At 42.6% G+C, this 15,945-nt stretch overlaps 1 protein-coding gene across 2 annotated transcripts in view; it reads left to right on the forward strand.

The window, feature by feature from the left end:
- Nucleotides 1-1,093: 1,093 nt before the first annotated feature.
- Nucleotides 1,094-15,945, forward strand: part of ABLIM3 (actin binding LIM protein family member 3) — a 202,560-nt gene continuing 187,708 nt past the window's right edge. Inside the window, exon 1 of one of the 2 annotated variants that reach the window (XM_066591296.1) lies at nucleotides 1,094-1,540. In XM_066591296.1, the coding sequence (XP_066447393.1) occupies nucleotides 1,528-1,540 (13 nt within the window). In that variant the 5' untranslated portion in view covers nucleotides 1,094-1,527. The remainder of the gene's footprint in view (nucleotides 1,541-15,945) is intronic. The other variant, XR_010790293.1, reaches the window with a different exon arrangement.

Here is a 15,945-nt window from a genome sequence, read left to right on the forward strand (position 1 = left end):
GGGCGTGAAAATCAGAGCTGCAAAACAGAGATTGGTTTCAATGGTTTCATTTTCACTAGCGTGATTCTTGTGCGTTAGTATTTTGCGCAAAAAAAGATAGGACTTGCCCTAACTTGGTATTACTACAGCATGTGTCCACGTTGCCATTTAGCATGTGTGTCTACGTAAGGTTTTTAACCCTTTCCAATCCACTGTCTGACCTCTGAAGACATTATGATTTAAGGCTGTACAGCTCTGATGTTGGAAGACGTCCGTCGGGGTTCTCTTACTGTATATTGCCAGCCGCTCTGCTGTCGGAGCCTATCCAACTTGTCACCTCATGCAGTACTGGCTTTAGCCAGCAGATAGTGCCATTGTATAACGGCAGAAAGAGTAAGTCCCCTAGGAAAACCAGGATACAAATTGGATTGGAAAGGGTTAATAAAGAACCGGTCAAGAAACAATGCCAAACAAGAACTTCTTTTGTTTCCTTGTTGTTTGACATTGTTTCTTGACCGTTTCTTTATTAAACGCCTTCCGTGGACACATGCTAAATGGCAACGTGGACACATGCTGTAGTCATACCGCTACTACCGAGCATTATGCATTTTAAGACAATATGGACAAATTTCCCCCTATTGTGCCCTTTTTAAAACAAATTCCGCCTGCACTGACAGTTCTCCTCTTTTCATCTTACTTGGCGAGTTGCGGTAAGGAAATATTGTACCTCCAAAGCCGTGAGAAAAAATGGCACGTTTATTTGAGGCACCAACAGGATTCTTTTCGGTTCAAGTAGAGAAAAAAAACAATGTAAAAAATAATTTAAAATGGCAAGTAGAAGTAATATTATTCATCCCCGACCCCAAATTGGTGCAGCCCGCGCCAGTAATGAGGCGCAGTGTAGCCCCCAGCGCAGCGCCCGGCTCGCTTTGATGTGCGGCGGCCCCGCGTGCAGCCCAGACCGAGCGGCTGTTCTCTTTGATTCCAGCATATGGTCTGCGCTGAGGCGCTCCCGCTGCTGACCGGCAGGTGGCAGCAGACCATGCACTAACAGATCACTCCGGTAATCGCATCCCGCGGCCGCCGTGATCCTGTCCTGGGAATGTCCCGGAGGATTCCCAGCCATAAGAGCATTCCACTGACTGCCACCAGCGGACAACAGAGCGGGCTGGAAGAAGAGCACTCAGGTCTGTGTGGAGGATCTAGCTCCCCCTCCACAGTCCACACCCCCGAGTGCTGGGAGAGCTCCAGGATCCAGTGCTCTGGTGACAGTGTGTGGCTCTAGGCGTGTGCTGGAGAAGGTGGCATCACTCCTGCACCTCCCTGTAATCTGGCAGCATTGTCTTCCTGCTGCTGCTGCATGTGTTTACCAGCCACTGGCACCTCTCCTCCAGCCTCCGTCTACCTGCACTGTGCCCGGGCATGGCTGGCATGGGCAGCAGCTTCTAAGTGGAGAGCTCAGCAGGATTCAGCGCAGGGTGCCAGAGACCACAGGTAGATCCACACTCTTCCTCTGGGGTTGGATGAGAACAAGAGCCTGGCATCATCATGAGTACCAATTGTAAGTACATCACCCATGTATGCTGCACATATGTGTGGAGGATACACTGACACATACAGCACATGTATAGGAGTAACTATTGTGCAGCCTTGTGGTGCTCAGCAGAGGTTTGCTCATTCTATACCTTTATTATGTATTATGTTGTTGTGGTTATCGGTATTTGTCTTCTGTATTTGGATACATGTATACTATGTTCTTTCTATTGTTTGCATTGAGACAATGTATTGTTCATATGGTGCTCTTTGTACAAAACCAACTCTTTCACTGAAGCTTTAGAATGATTAAATCAGTATTCCTAAGCACTTGGCTCTATCTATAGGCTCATTGTCTATAGTGTACAAATAACTTGATGAATCCAGTAGTATGTTAGATCTATAAGGCAGGCCTTACTGTGTCTATGGGGGCAACTTTTACATTTTCTATATATTCTCAATGTAACATTCCATCCAGAGCTATCTATCTATCTATCTATCTATCTATCTATCTATCTATCTATCTATCTATCTATCTATCTATCTATCTATCTATCTATCTATCTACCTATCTATCTATCTATCTATCTATCTATCTATCTATCAATTGTTCCATCTATCTATCTATCTATCTATCTATCTATCTATCTATCTATCTATCTATCTATCTATCTATCTATCTATCTATCTCCTATCTATCTATCTATCTATCTATCTCCTATCTATCTATCTCCTATCTATCTATCTATCTATCTATCTATCTATCTATCTAATTGTTTCATCTATCTATCTATCTATCTATCTATCTATCTATCTATCTATCTATCTATCTATCTATCTATCTATCTATCTATCTATCTATCTATCTTATTGTTCCATCTATCTATCCCTCCATGAATATCACTGTTTCCTAAGTTCAATAGGAAAATGATGTCATCCATCTATCTAATAGTATCTATCTATCCATTTATCTATTAATCAATCTATGTTATAGTATCTATCATCTATTTATATATTCTTCCATTGATATCAATGTTTGCTAAGTTCAATAGGAAACTGATGTCATATGTCTATCTATTTCTCATCTATCTATCTTCTATCTATCTATCTATCTATCTATCTATCTATCTATCTATCTATCTATCTATCTATCTATCTATCTCCTATCTATCTCCTATCTATCTATCTATCTATCTATCTATCTATCTATCTATCTATCTATCTATCTATCTATCTATCTTCTATCTATCTATCTATCTATCTATCTATCTATATCCTATCTCATATCTATCTATCTATCTATCTATCTATCTATCTATCTATCTATCTATCTATCTATCTATCTATCTATCATCTATCTATCTATCTATCTATCTATCTATCTATCTCATATCTATCTATTTCTCTCATATCTATCTATCTATCTACTGTATCTATCTATCTATCTATCTATCTATCTATCTATCTATCTATCTATCTATCTATCTATCTATCTATCTATCTCATATCTATCTATTTCTCTCATATCTATCTATCTATCTATCTATCTATCTATCTATCTATCTATCTATCTATCTATCTATCTATCTATCTATCTATCTATCTCTCCATGGATATGACTATTTCCTAAGTTCAGCGGGGAACTAATGTCATTGCCTAAGAACAGCATTCTGCCAGTTTATTGGAGAATACAGTATATTCTCCAATATGTAGGATAAGAAGGTGTATTTTCTAATCTGAGCTATATTAACTACATTGTATTTGGGATATTCAATGAAGAAGTCTTATCATTATAAATGTTTAGAGAAAATAATGAGGGTTTTTGTGTCTTCCCATCAGCCTGGTTTAGATAAGGGATTTGCTTTGGTTAAGGAACAATTCTTTTGTATGATGCTTCTAAGGTAGGGCTGATCCTCACAGCACACATGGTGGGAACATGGTCCCTTAGAGCTACAGACTTGGCTCCATGTACTATGTTGTTGGACCACTCGGTTATATTGAGAAAGTGCAGCGGAGAGACACAGGTGTTCAGAGCGCTGATGTCATAGAGCTAAAAATGGCTCTGCCTCGGTGACATAAATGATAAAGCTCTTCTTTTGTAAATATTCAGGGGCTTGACAGGTTGTAAGGAGATATTTCCAGCAAGACCATTTCACTAGAGAATCGCAAGGACAGTCAGTAAAAACAAAGGGCAGCACAGACTGTTATGGGGACCCATCTTGGTTTCCTTTGCTTGCAGCAGCACTTAAAGCACCAGCGAATGGAGAAAATCTGCTAGTACTCCCCCAGCCCCACCTGCAGCCCCCCATACTGACAGAGACCTTACAGAACAAAATTGGTTGTCATTTTTTCCTTTAGTGGCTTGAGAAGGACCTGTGATATCAGCAGTGGTGCTGAATGGTGCTCACCAACTGTGGCCAGGTTAATATGATGCTGAACTTCAACCATTTTTTTTTTAGTATGACTGTCATACTGATCTTTTTCAACATTGGAAAACCATTAATTTTTTTCCCAATCAGGATAGAACGTCGTAAAAACAGCATTCTATATTATTCGGTTGACTGTTCTCTCCTCCAGTCAATCAGATTGTGATCCCTACTGTAAAAGTGTCTGCTCTTGCTGCTACTCTCCAGCTTGGCTAAGGGACACTGGTGTTTGGTTGTGTGTGATTGTGCATTGTAGCTAATAGAGATGAGCGAGTGTACTCGGTTCGGGTGTTTTTGCACTCAAGCACCGCTTTTTCCGAGTAACTGACTACTCGGTCGAAAAGATTCGGGGGGCGGGGGCGGCGTGGTGGAGCAGGGTGTAGCAATGGGGAACAGGGGGGAGCTCTCTCCCCCCTCCCCCCCTCCCTCACTACCCTCTGCAACCCCCCGCTCAACCCCGGCACCCCCCGAATCTTTTCGTCCAAGTAGTCAGTTACTCGGAAAAAGCGGTGCTCGAGTGCAAAAACACCTGAACCGAGTACGCTCGCTCATCTCTAGTAGCTAACAAACTTAGCAAAAGTTATGTTTCTGTGATGGCATTTTGCTTATATGGAGAACAATTTCTTGTTACAATGCAGTACCGTGTAAAAGAATTAGGCAGGTGATTAAAAAAATGCTGCAAAGTATGGCTGCTTTCACACCAGCGTTAGGGCTCAGTTCAAGGTCCACGGCTCTCTGCGCCGTTTTTGGAGGAGAGAAACTTCAATAAAACTGAAAAAAACGATCCGCTTTTTTCCCGATTGATTTCATTGGGGTTTCAAAAAAAAAAGAATGGAAAGCCTTGCACTTGTTTCCATTCTATCAGGTTTCAGTTTTTTGGATGCATTTTTGTTTGCTTTCTGTTTTTTTTTTTTTTTTTAAACTTCATTGAAATCAATGGGGGAAAGACTAATCAGTTTTTTTTCCATTTATATCCGTTTTTCTCCTCCAAAGCAGAGACGAAAACCCTGAACTGAGCGCTGAGGCTGGCTTCACAATGGCAAGAAAATTGCCCCAAATTTTTGTGTTGCAAGACGCACAAATCTCCCACAAATATGAACCTCATTCTTTTGAATGGGTTATACACATGAGTGATGTCTTCCTACATGGCACCGTGATGCGCTGCAGGTAACAAATTGTGGCATGTTCTATTTCCCTGTGTGCCCTCGCATCGCACCGCCCATTGTTTTTAATTGGACTGACGGCAGTATTGTGAAACCATGGGAATAACAATGTGATCCTCCTGCCATGGCTGACAGCCGTGGCGGAGGATTGCTTCTTCCCCGAAGTTTTGCATGCTCCTCAGGGAATTCACATGGTGGGGAGCATGATATGGGGGCAGAATTTACGGCCCCATATTGGGCTCGTCAGTATGAAGTTAGCCTAAGTTAGGTGTATAAGCATCCTAAGGCTTTATTTACATGAGTGTATATACACGGCTATGTAGCCGCGTTTTCATGGACGGTCGATATATATGCGACCATCTGAGGCATTTGTTTAACAGTGCTGCACCATTAAAAAAAAGAACATACGTGACCGAAATCCATACCTGTTATTATACGCTGGGTAAAAAGATTGTTTTGGTTCTATCTTTTGACAGATTTTTGCTGGTGGCTCCCATAGACTTCTATGGGAGCTGGAAAAAAAGGGAGAGGGAGGAAGTTTAGCAGCACCCAATGGAGGGCAAAGCTTACAGGTGCCTGTATTTAGGTGTTTGAAGTCATTTCGAGGATTTATGCCGAGCGAGGGATTTCTGGGCTGCGGTGTACTTTTTCGCTAAAATATCGCACCTGGCCACGTGAATGGACAAAGTGCAGTTAAGCTCATGACTTGATGGTGAAAAAGAGTCCATTCATGCGAATTGACGGCACGAACGTCCAAATGTAAAAACGCATACGCTCGTGTGAAGGAGCCCTATGAATGCTTTCAAAACTAGTATCAGTAGTTGTCAAATAACAAAATGCAAAGTGAATGAACAAAAGAGAAATCTAAATCACATCAGTATTTGGTGTGACCGCCCTTTGCCTTCAGAACAGCATCAGTACCGCTAGGTACACTTGGACACAGTGTTTAAAGGACCTCTGCAAGAAGGTTGTTCCAAATGTCTTGGAGAACTAACTACAGATCTCCTGTGGATGTAGACTTGCTCAGATTCTCCAATCTCTTCATGCTGAGATCAGGGCTCTGTGGGGCCATATCATCACTTCCAGGACTCCATGTTCTTCTTTATGCTGATGGGCTACAGACTCATTTTATAGCCTACTGCAACTCAATAATGCAATTAGTAGCTTAAATCTGGTAGCTAATATTAACTAATAACTAAGGGTAAAGAAATAGAACATATGTCATAGAACACAATGGAGACATCCAGTAAGTGTCCTTTGTTATATAATATAATGTCACTATATTCATGGCTTTCTTGTAGGACTGCTTGTTGTGAAATGCATTAATAATAACTTGTTACACCTCATCTGTTTAATGGCAAGCTACCAGATATTATTTGTTTTGCCACTTCTACCTGTCAGACAGGTAATATGCCTGCTGCATTCTGACCTCTCATGGAGGAATGCAGGTCAGAATTCCCCCTTACCATGCTATCATTTCCTATTGATTGCTCATGGACATGACACACAGAGTAACCTACCATGGTATAAGCACAATGGGAGATTTTTACTAAGCGAAATGCGCTAGGGTTCTGTCTCAAATGCTCCAAAAAAAACTGTCCTACCTGCCATCTGCCAGATTTATAAGTTGTATTAGATATTTTTTATGCCAATTTATTAATCACATGCAATATTTTTTTGCATAAAGTACTGTTGCGAAGCAAGCCATCCAAGAAGTGGCATAAGGGAAAGCAAAGTGTCTAACATGTCTAGCAAGGTGTACTGAATTTATTATACACCACCATAATTCGGCTCACTGCTGGCTGGTTCTTCTAGCTATAGGCCAGCTCACACGCGCATATCTCGCAGCATGTGGGCTGCGACATACATGCATGCAGCCAGTATGCTGCTGGCCGCCCATCGCCATATACTCGCTTGGTGTGTATGCACGCATATTACGTGCCAAGATACCACATACTGCAATTTTTCTTGCACGCGTAATTTGCGCAGTTTGTGTGAGCGGCAACATGTCTGCCTATGGGATATTTGTACAGCAAATTCATGAATGGGTGAGTGCTGCAGCAATCAGAGGCAGCTCTCAGCTGTCATTCAATAGCTGAGAGCTGCCTCTGATTGGTCACAGTGCTCAGCCAATCAGGGGCAGCCCATTCAACAGGCGGGGATTTTAAATCCCCACCTGCTGAATACTACTCAGAGCAGTTCAGGAGAAGAGCCAGTGAGTATAGATTTTTTTTTTTTACACATTTTTGGATTGATTTTCAGGGAAGGGCTTATATTTGAAGCCCTTCCACCGAAAATCACTGCAGTGCTTGCCGGCAGCCCATTACTTTCAATGAAGCCGGCTGTATTGCCGGCTCCATTGAATTCAATGGGAGAACATCGCGCTCCTCTGCCACAGCTGTGACAGCAGCTTTTTGAGCATCCAAACGCCTGTGTGACTGAGCCCTTTTGAGCGGATAAACGCTGCTAGCAGCGTTTTTTCTGCCGCGACGCCCTCTTAGGTCCTGCAAATTTTTGAACGCATCAGTTATACGTTCAAAAATTTGTGCGTCAAAACGCCCGTGTGACTGAGCCCAAAGGGTAGACTGCTGCTTAAATGTCTACCATACATAGCAAACATAGCACACACAGGGCCAAGCTCTCCTCTACCTATATTGTACACCCAGAGGCAGCTGAAGCATGGAGGACATTATATAGAAGTACTGAGCAGTGTGGTTATGAATAAAGCACTAGGGTGAGATAAAAACCTACAAAAAGCTCCAGCAGCGTCTCTGTGTGTCTTTTTTCCTTTGAACTCCTTCCTCATCCTCCTCTTTCCTCTCTATAGATTTCCATTGGCATAACCATAATCTTATTTCTATGTACAGATGTCTGTGTATGGCTGGCTGCACACGACCTGTGCCTGGCCGATGACCCCGCGTACCTGGCTTTTTTCGTCTTAATCTGTGCTGCGCATGGTCCACCCAGTGCACTTTTGGACATACACAGTACAGATTTTACCCTGCCAACGCTAGGTGATAACGCGGAATCCATGACCTGTCCGCAATTTTAATTGTGGATGCGCCGCGGGTCAGACACATTCCATTAACTTCAATGGAAGCCGTACATGTGGAAACTGCACTAAAATAGAGCATGCTGCAATATTTTTTATAAAATCTCAATTGATTCCTGCTCGTGTGCAGGAAAAGGCGCTTTTCCATAGCATGCTATGGAAGGTATTTGCTGCGGAACTCCAGGTTCCGCAATGCAAATATGCCCATGTGCAGCCGGCCTTAGAAAGAAATGAAACATCGATTTGAATTCCAAATAGGAACTATACATTTACCATTAGATAGCCACTATTCGCGTAGGAAGGATATTATCCAAATATTAAGTTGCAATTTATAATAATAATCTTTATGTGTATAGCGCCAACATATTCCACAGCGCTTACATAGACGGGGAATACAGAAAGACAAAAGTACAAACATTACAGAACCATGGTTACATAGTAATCAGTTGATGGAAACAATAGGGGTGAGGGTCCTGCTCCAATGAGCTTACATACTACAGGTAATGGGGTGATACAGAAGGTAAAGGGCTGGAGATGTGCACGGTATGGCGAGGTGGAGAATGAGGGATGCTATACACATAAACAATGGTCAGACGTGTGATTGCAGAATTGGTATGACTGCAGAAGCAGTTTATGGTGACTAGCAGGAATTGCAGTCAGTAGGTCAGGGAGCATGTTATCAGGCAAAGTACAGAGGGGTTTGGTTTAGGGGATATGATATGCCTCCCTGATGAGGTACGTTTTTACAGCATGCCTGAAGTTTTGAGAGTACTGGATTGCCTGGATAGCCAGAGGACTGGTGCTGCTCTGGAGAAGTCTTGGAGGTGGGAATGGGAGATTCGAATTAAAGGGGCGCTCAGTCTGGTTTTGTTAGCAGAATGGAAAGCTCGGGCTGGGTGATGGATTGAGATGAGGGAGGCAATGTAGGAGGGCTTTATGGATGAAGGTAGTGAGTTTAAATTTTATTCTGTATTTAGTGGGCAACCAGTGCAGTGACTGGCACAGGGCAGAGGTATCCAACTAGCGGCTGGACAGGAAGATGAGCCTGGCTGCCGCATTCAGGATGGATTAGAGAGGGTAGAGTCTGGCGTGGGGGAGGCCGATCAGCAACGAGTTGCAATAATCGAGGTGGAAGTGGATGAGGGCAACAGTGAGCGTTTTTAGCGTCTCCACGGTGAGAAAAGAAAGGATTCTTGCAATGTTCTTGAGGTGCAGCTGACATGTTCGGACCAGAGATTGGATGTAGGGGGTAAAGGAGAGATCGGCATCGAATATGACCCCAAGGCAGCGGGTATGCTGTCTGGGAGTTATGGTGGCACCACACACTGAGATGGAGATGTCAGGATGAGGTCGGTTAGTGCAGGGCGGAAACACCAGTAGGTCAGTTTTTGAGAGGTTCAGTTTTAGGTAGAGAAAGGACATAGTGTTAGCGACAGCGGACAGACAGTCGGTGATGTTTTGGAGGAAAGGTGCAGGGATGTAATGGATAGAGGTGTATAGCTGAGTGTCATCAGTGTAGAGGTGGTATTGGATGCCAAATCTCCTGATGGTTTGTCCAATAGGGGCTGTGTAGATAGAGGAAAGGAAGGGGCCGAGGACCCAGTCCTGGGGGACCCCAACAGCAAGGGGAAGAGAAGGAGAGGTAGAGCCAGCAAAGGAGACACTGAAGGAGTGGTCAGATAGGTAGGAGGAGAACCAGGAGAGAGCAATGTCCTTTAGGCCGATGGAGCGAAGCATACTGATGAGGAGTCATATGATCTAGATCTGGTAGAGGAAAACATTTACACTAAGTTTTATTTTAGATCCTTAGTAGAGTCATGTGTGCTTCAACGCATCGGAAACACTCAAACTTCCAAGGAGGCAGTGAGATTGGTTGTTACCAATGATGTTGTTCCTCAGCATTGATAGTATTAAAGTACGGGTCCCAACAAGCACAACTTTCACAATGTGTAGACCTGGGCAGGGCGGCCCAGAGAGAACAATCAGTAAAAGACTTGTGTGCCATTGTCTGTAACTTGTTTATGACATATAGCATCTCTGGTCACCATGTACCAATTACTACTGACACTGTTACATATTTAATTAGGAGCAGATGATGAGGCTCAATAAGCATAATTGTGTCGTTCACTGCACAAAATTCCTTGGCAGTAGCAGCACACAATGAATTATGTAGCTGGCTGCCATTGTCCTAGATTCTGTATTATAGTTTGGTGTTCACAATGGTTTTTCATTGTCTTGTTATTTGAATGACGTAACTCACTCACTATGCAGTACCATCTAGAAGAGGTTACTGCGTGTATTATCATAGAGCAACTTAGAAGACCTGCATTTGACAGCAACGGTTTAAGGAATTTTGTTGGATTTATAGCCTTTACCAATAGTATTTATCACATAGCTACTAATTCAACCCATGTGAGTTTGGCTTGCTTAGTATGCTTCTAAGTGATTGTGTGTTGAGGTAATGTAGGAATTCATATAACTGGTTCTCTATAGTTCAAAACTTCATAAACACAAATGGACAAAGTTGATTGGAAGTTTTATAGGAACTGAGCACTGTCGCCGAATACCTTCCATATGTACATACAGAGATAGCTAGCATTTACTGAGTTAAGGCCCATTCACACATAGTGATTGTCGCTCAAGCGAATGAAAGTGTACGACAACCGCTACGTCTAAGCCATCATGCACTTTTTATTCGCTTTTCATTTGGCCAGCTAGCATAAAAATCATTGCTGGTTCGCTCACTTCTCGTTAGGAATGTGGAGCACTGAATGAGAAGTGAGCAATTCTCAGCCTGTCCAAACTTTCTGCGTGAGCGCGAAGATCTGAGAATGAATTAGTGGTGATGTCACTTGCTCCTCCAAATGAAAATCGCCTAGTGTAAAAGGGGTATAAGACCACCCACTAGACTCTCCCTGCTCTATATCATGTCATTGGCAGATAAGACTGCATGTTCTATGCAACAGGTTCCCTTTAAAGTATATTCAAGCCATTCTAATGTATGCAGTGTAATCAAGCCATGTAATTATAAAGATACACAAGCTATATTGTTAGACCAGAAACTGTGATAAAATGTTCCCACTGATCTGTTGATCTGATCTAATCTCTCCACCCTGTTTACTGGTTGCCAGCAAACTTCTGTGCATGAACTTGGTGTCTGTATGTCTCCTGCTATATCTTCCTAGAGTCTGAAGATCCTGGCTTTGTTATTGGGGGTATACATACAATGTGCAGGGTTAAGAAAGACTACATTTTAGATAGCTGTCAACCCCAATAAGCTTTATCTCTAGATCCCCATACACATGCAGATCAGCTGAGCAGAAAGGTGTTCTGAATAGAATGAGAGAAGTAAACTGCTGCTAAACTCTTCTGGCAGCGGCTTATCTCTCGGAGAACAAAAGGATCAGGCATGGGGAATTCAATTGCACAATTCTTCTTTCCCCTTAGTTTCCCTCCTTACATTTGTAATTGGGGGGAAGCTTTTAAAGGGGTTGTCCCGCGCCGAAACGTTTTTTTTTTTTATTCAATAGGCCCCCCGTTCGGCGCGAGACAAACCCGATGCAGGGGTAAAAAAAAAAAAAACGTCCGGTACTTACCCGAATCCCGGCGCTGCTGCGACTTCTTACTTACCTTAGTAATATGGCCGCCGGGATCTTCACCCACGGTGGACCGCAGGTCTTCTCCCATGGTGCACCGTGGGCTCTGTGCGTTCCTTTGCCGATTCCAGCCTCCTGATTGGCTGGAATCGGCACACGTGGCGGGGCGCAGCTACGAGAAGCCGCTCTCCGGCACGAGCGGCCCCATTCAGAAGAAAGAAGACCGGACTGCGCAAGCGCGTCTAATCGGGCGATTAGACGCTGAAATTAGACGGCACCATGGAGACGAGGACGCTAGCAACGGAACAGGTAAGTGAATAACTTCTGTATGGCTCATAATTAATGCACGATGTACATTACAAAGTGCATTAATATGGCCATACAGAAGTATATAACCCCACTTGCTTTCGCGGGACAACCCCTTTAAGCATATTAGACTTGGCAGGTTCAGCCAATGTTAATCTAAGGCCTCATTCACACGAATGTAGTTTTAGCGCAGTGTGAAAAGTTTGCGTCTAATGGAACCAATGGTTTCCTATGGAAACGTTCACATGAAGGAATTTTAGATGCGCAAAAAGCTTACACCTAACAAAGATAGGACATGTGACTGCAAAGCTCGCATCTAAGGTCTGTGGTGCAAGAAAAGATAGGACCTGACCTATCTGTGGTGTGAGCTGCACAGGAGTTTCCATAGACTCCTATGGGAGCAGGATAACATGCACCATGCAGCTCCAGATCGTGTGAACAAGCAATTTAACTGCTAATTAATCTCGAGACTTTATAGCTGGAAATCGCCCGTTCACACTATTTGTAGTGCAGTATAACTGCAATCTTTTCACGCGCCTATACTGCGCTAAAACCACGCTCGGCTAAACGAGCCCTTAATTGTTATATTACATAAAGTATCCTGGTGGAATCTTTCTCCGTGTTCATCACTAACAGCTCCACAACTAGGAGGGAAAAGTCTAGGCGGGAGAGGAGAAAATGGATTTTAAGGGACATGTTGAATCCAAAACTTGGTCAAACACAGGATCCTTTACAAGTTGTCGAATTAGTGGCCCAACAAAAATTCCTTCCTTAACCTTCGCATCACTCAATCTAGGAAATTTGTCTCTAGTACTTAAATGCATGTCCTTCCTGCTTCATACCTTTGACCAAATTGTTCATTAAACCTAGCTTTATATGAAGGGGTGGAAGAAGAACATCTTTTGGGTCCATGAGAGGCTCGGCAATGACATTTTTCTCGATAGAGTCAAGATTTCTTGCAGGTCAGTCCGCTTGACTGTAATGTGGTTTCCTATCCCTACTGTCCCACATACATAAGAAGCAACAGTATTTAGTGTACCCCAGTTGCATTTCTAAGAGTACAGCGATGACTTTTAGATCGCCGCAGATTTTCCACTTGTGTTCAGCATATTTGATTGAGTCGAGGAGGGCTGTGATGTTTGCATAAGTCTCCTTCATGTGAACTGTATGACCAACAGGAATGGAAGGAAGACGGTTGCCATTGTGAAGTAATGCAGCTTCCAAACTAAGCTTGGAGGAGTCTATGAATAGTCTCCATTCAGTTGGATCATGGTTCAAATTCAAACATTTCATAAAGCCATTAACATTGCAGCAAACAACCAGATTGTTTTTCTTCTCAAAAAAAGGAAGCAGATCCCTCTGACGTTCTCTGTACTGCGAGACCCTGACATCACGTTGGAGAAGATTCCATTGCTGTAGTCTTGACCCTAGAAGTTCTGCCTTCTCTCTTGACAAGCTTGGCTCAACTTGACTCAGTCTGTGCGGTGTATCATCTTTTACCTCAAAGTCAGGGTCATGGGATGTGGAAGGCTTGTTGGGTTCTTCTTTTTCCACACTTGCTTCATTTTCTACATCAAGCTCATAATGTTGTGGTGGAGCAGGAACTGGTAAAGTATCTGAATGTGGAATAGGTCGAATAGCAGATGGAAGATTCGGGTATTGAACTGTTCCTGTTTTCTTCATTCACAATCCTGCCTTTATAGGCGGTGTCAAGCAAAAATAGCAGTCATCTGCATGGCTTGTAGGCTCCCGCCAAACCATAGGCACAGCAAAAGCCATAGATTGGCTGAAAAATAAAAACATTCTCGTAGTTTAACTGAACAAGAGTTGCAACATATATGTGAAGCCCATGACTTATCCTGGTCCCCTACTTTCATACCAAAATAATGATGATAGGCTGTCTTCGCAAAAGGCGTCAGATTGTGTTTCTGTGACGAAAATGTTATTTCACCACAAATGTAACTAAAATTATTCACTAAATTTACAGATTTCAGTCGCATTTTGATATAGCAAATTTTACACTTTAAAACCAGAAATTCTGAAAAAAAGACAAACAGAAACAATATGAAACTCAGTCATAGCAACATTTATTATGTTTATAACTAGAGATGAGCGAGTATACTCGCTAAGGTTAACTACTCGAGTGAGTAGTGCCTTAGCCGAGTATCTTCCCACTCGTCTCTAAAGATTCGGGGGGCGGGGAGCGGCGGGGGAGGAACGGAGGGGAGATCTCTTTCTCCCTCTCTCCCCTCCGCTCCCCCCTGCTCACCGCCGCAACTCACCTGTCACCCGCGCCGGCAGCCGAATCTTTAGAGACGAGCGGGAGGATACTCGGCTAAGGCACTACTCGCTCGAGTAGTTAGCCTTAGCGAGTATACTCTCTCATCTCTAGTTATAACCTATAAATATATGGAGAACGTTGTGTTATGTCAGTGGAGAGGTGTGACAGCTCCCTGCCCCCCCCCCCCCAAATTCCCACAAAATAAAAATGTAAACTCTAAAAAATGACATGTCACTGTATCTCCAAAGCAAGAGCTAATCGGTCATTTTTATGGTGATTTTTGAATTCAGCAAATGGAAATACCTAAGAATACACTAATTTTGAGTCCAAAACAAAATTGTAACTGTTATTATTATGGACATAGGCAAATTTGTACTATGGGGATGGATGATCATTAATATGATCGTCCGTCCTCTTAGAGCTGTCAATGGTCAACTATGCATCTCCCTATTTACACAGAGTGTGATCATTTTTATGTTTGCACAAATGTGCCAATCAGCCGACTAACAAGCTCATTCATTCATTGTTTGTTAGCAGGCTAACATTCCTGCCCAATTACGGGGTCGAATAAAAAGCCCTTTGCACAGTAAGTTAGTTTGATCTTGGCTGCATACATTTAGCATTACTGTCTATAATGCGTCATGCAAACTGCTGTATTGGAGATCTATTCTGTACAGACCAGTAATGTGCACCAACTATGAGTCCAAATGGACCTTCTGATTTTATACAGAGACACAAGGAACTGAAGTATTCCATGGGACTCCATGAGAAAAACAATCATGGTATGTTCCTTTGCATACCTTTCTCCAGAGGTATTCTCTCCTAGAAGCTTCTGCCATCCCTGGACCCAGCACTGCAGGAGGTCATTGACAACCAGGAAGCCGAGAGTTAAATGCACTGCAGCAGGGACTGTCATTTGATTACATTAAATTGATTTAGTTAGTAGAATTATCATAATTTCTCGTTAGCTAGCAGCACTTCTACATCTAAGTTTAATCTGTTTCTACAAACCTGATGGTTGAACAAGCTCAGAGCCGACGTTGCCATTATGGTATGTGTTCATTCTCATTTATATTCCAATTATTGATAATATTTGGTCATTATTGATAATACTATCACAATTTGTACTATTATTACTATTGCGTCATTATTACTGCTGTTATGTCGTCCTCGTTTTGTGTTTTTATGTATCATTACACACAACTCACTGAGAGGCAGTCCAGGACTGTCTTATGCATTATGTATATGTCCTTGCTGAGTATCCTTGATTAGATGTCCTTGCAGTAAAACATTCTCGATACGTATAGATTATACAGTTAATGGGTGAAAGGCACTGCTGTAACAAAATACAATGTTTATTGTAGCTATTTGGAGCAACCAGAGAAGTCTTCCCAACATGTTGACCCAGTCTTGTCACTATTTAGTATTTATAGTCAGAGCACATATCTTATTATAGCTGCAAGTGTACGGTTTGTGGTTTCTGATGCAGTTAAAGCAGACGTTCAATTATTTGACCTCTTATGTCCTATGGTCTAGAATTGACAGTGTCAAAGGTTTTGTCTTCTCTTAAAGAGTAGTATCATCTAAACAACCTGTCCCACAAGTATGG

The sequence above is a fragment of the Eleutherodactylus coqui genome, chromosome 2, assembly GCF_035609145.1.
Source record: "Eleutherodactylus coqui strain aEleCoq1 chromosome 2, aEleCoq1.hap1, whole genome shotgun sequence".
Lineage (NCBI taxonomy): Eukaryota > Metazoa > Chordata > Amphibia > Anura > Eleutherodactylidae > Eleutherodactylus > Eleutherodactylus coqui.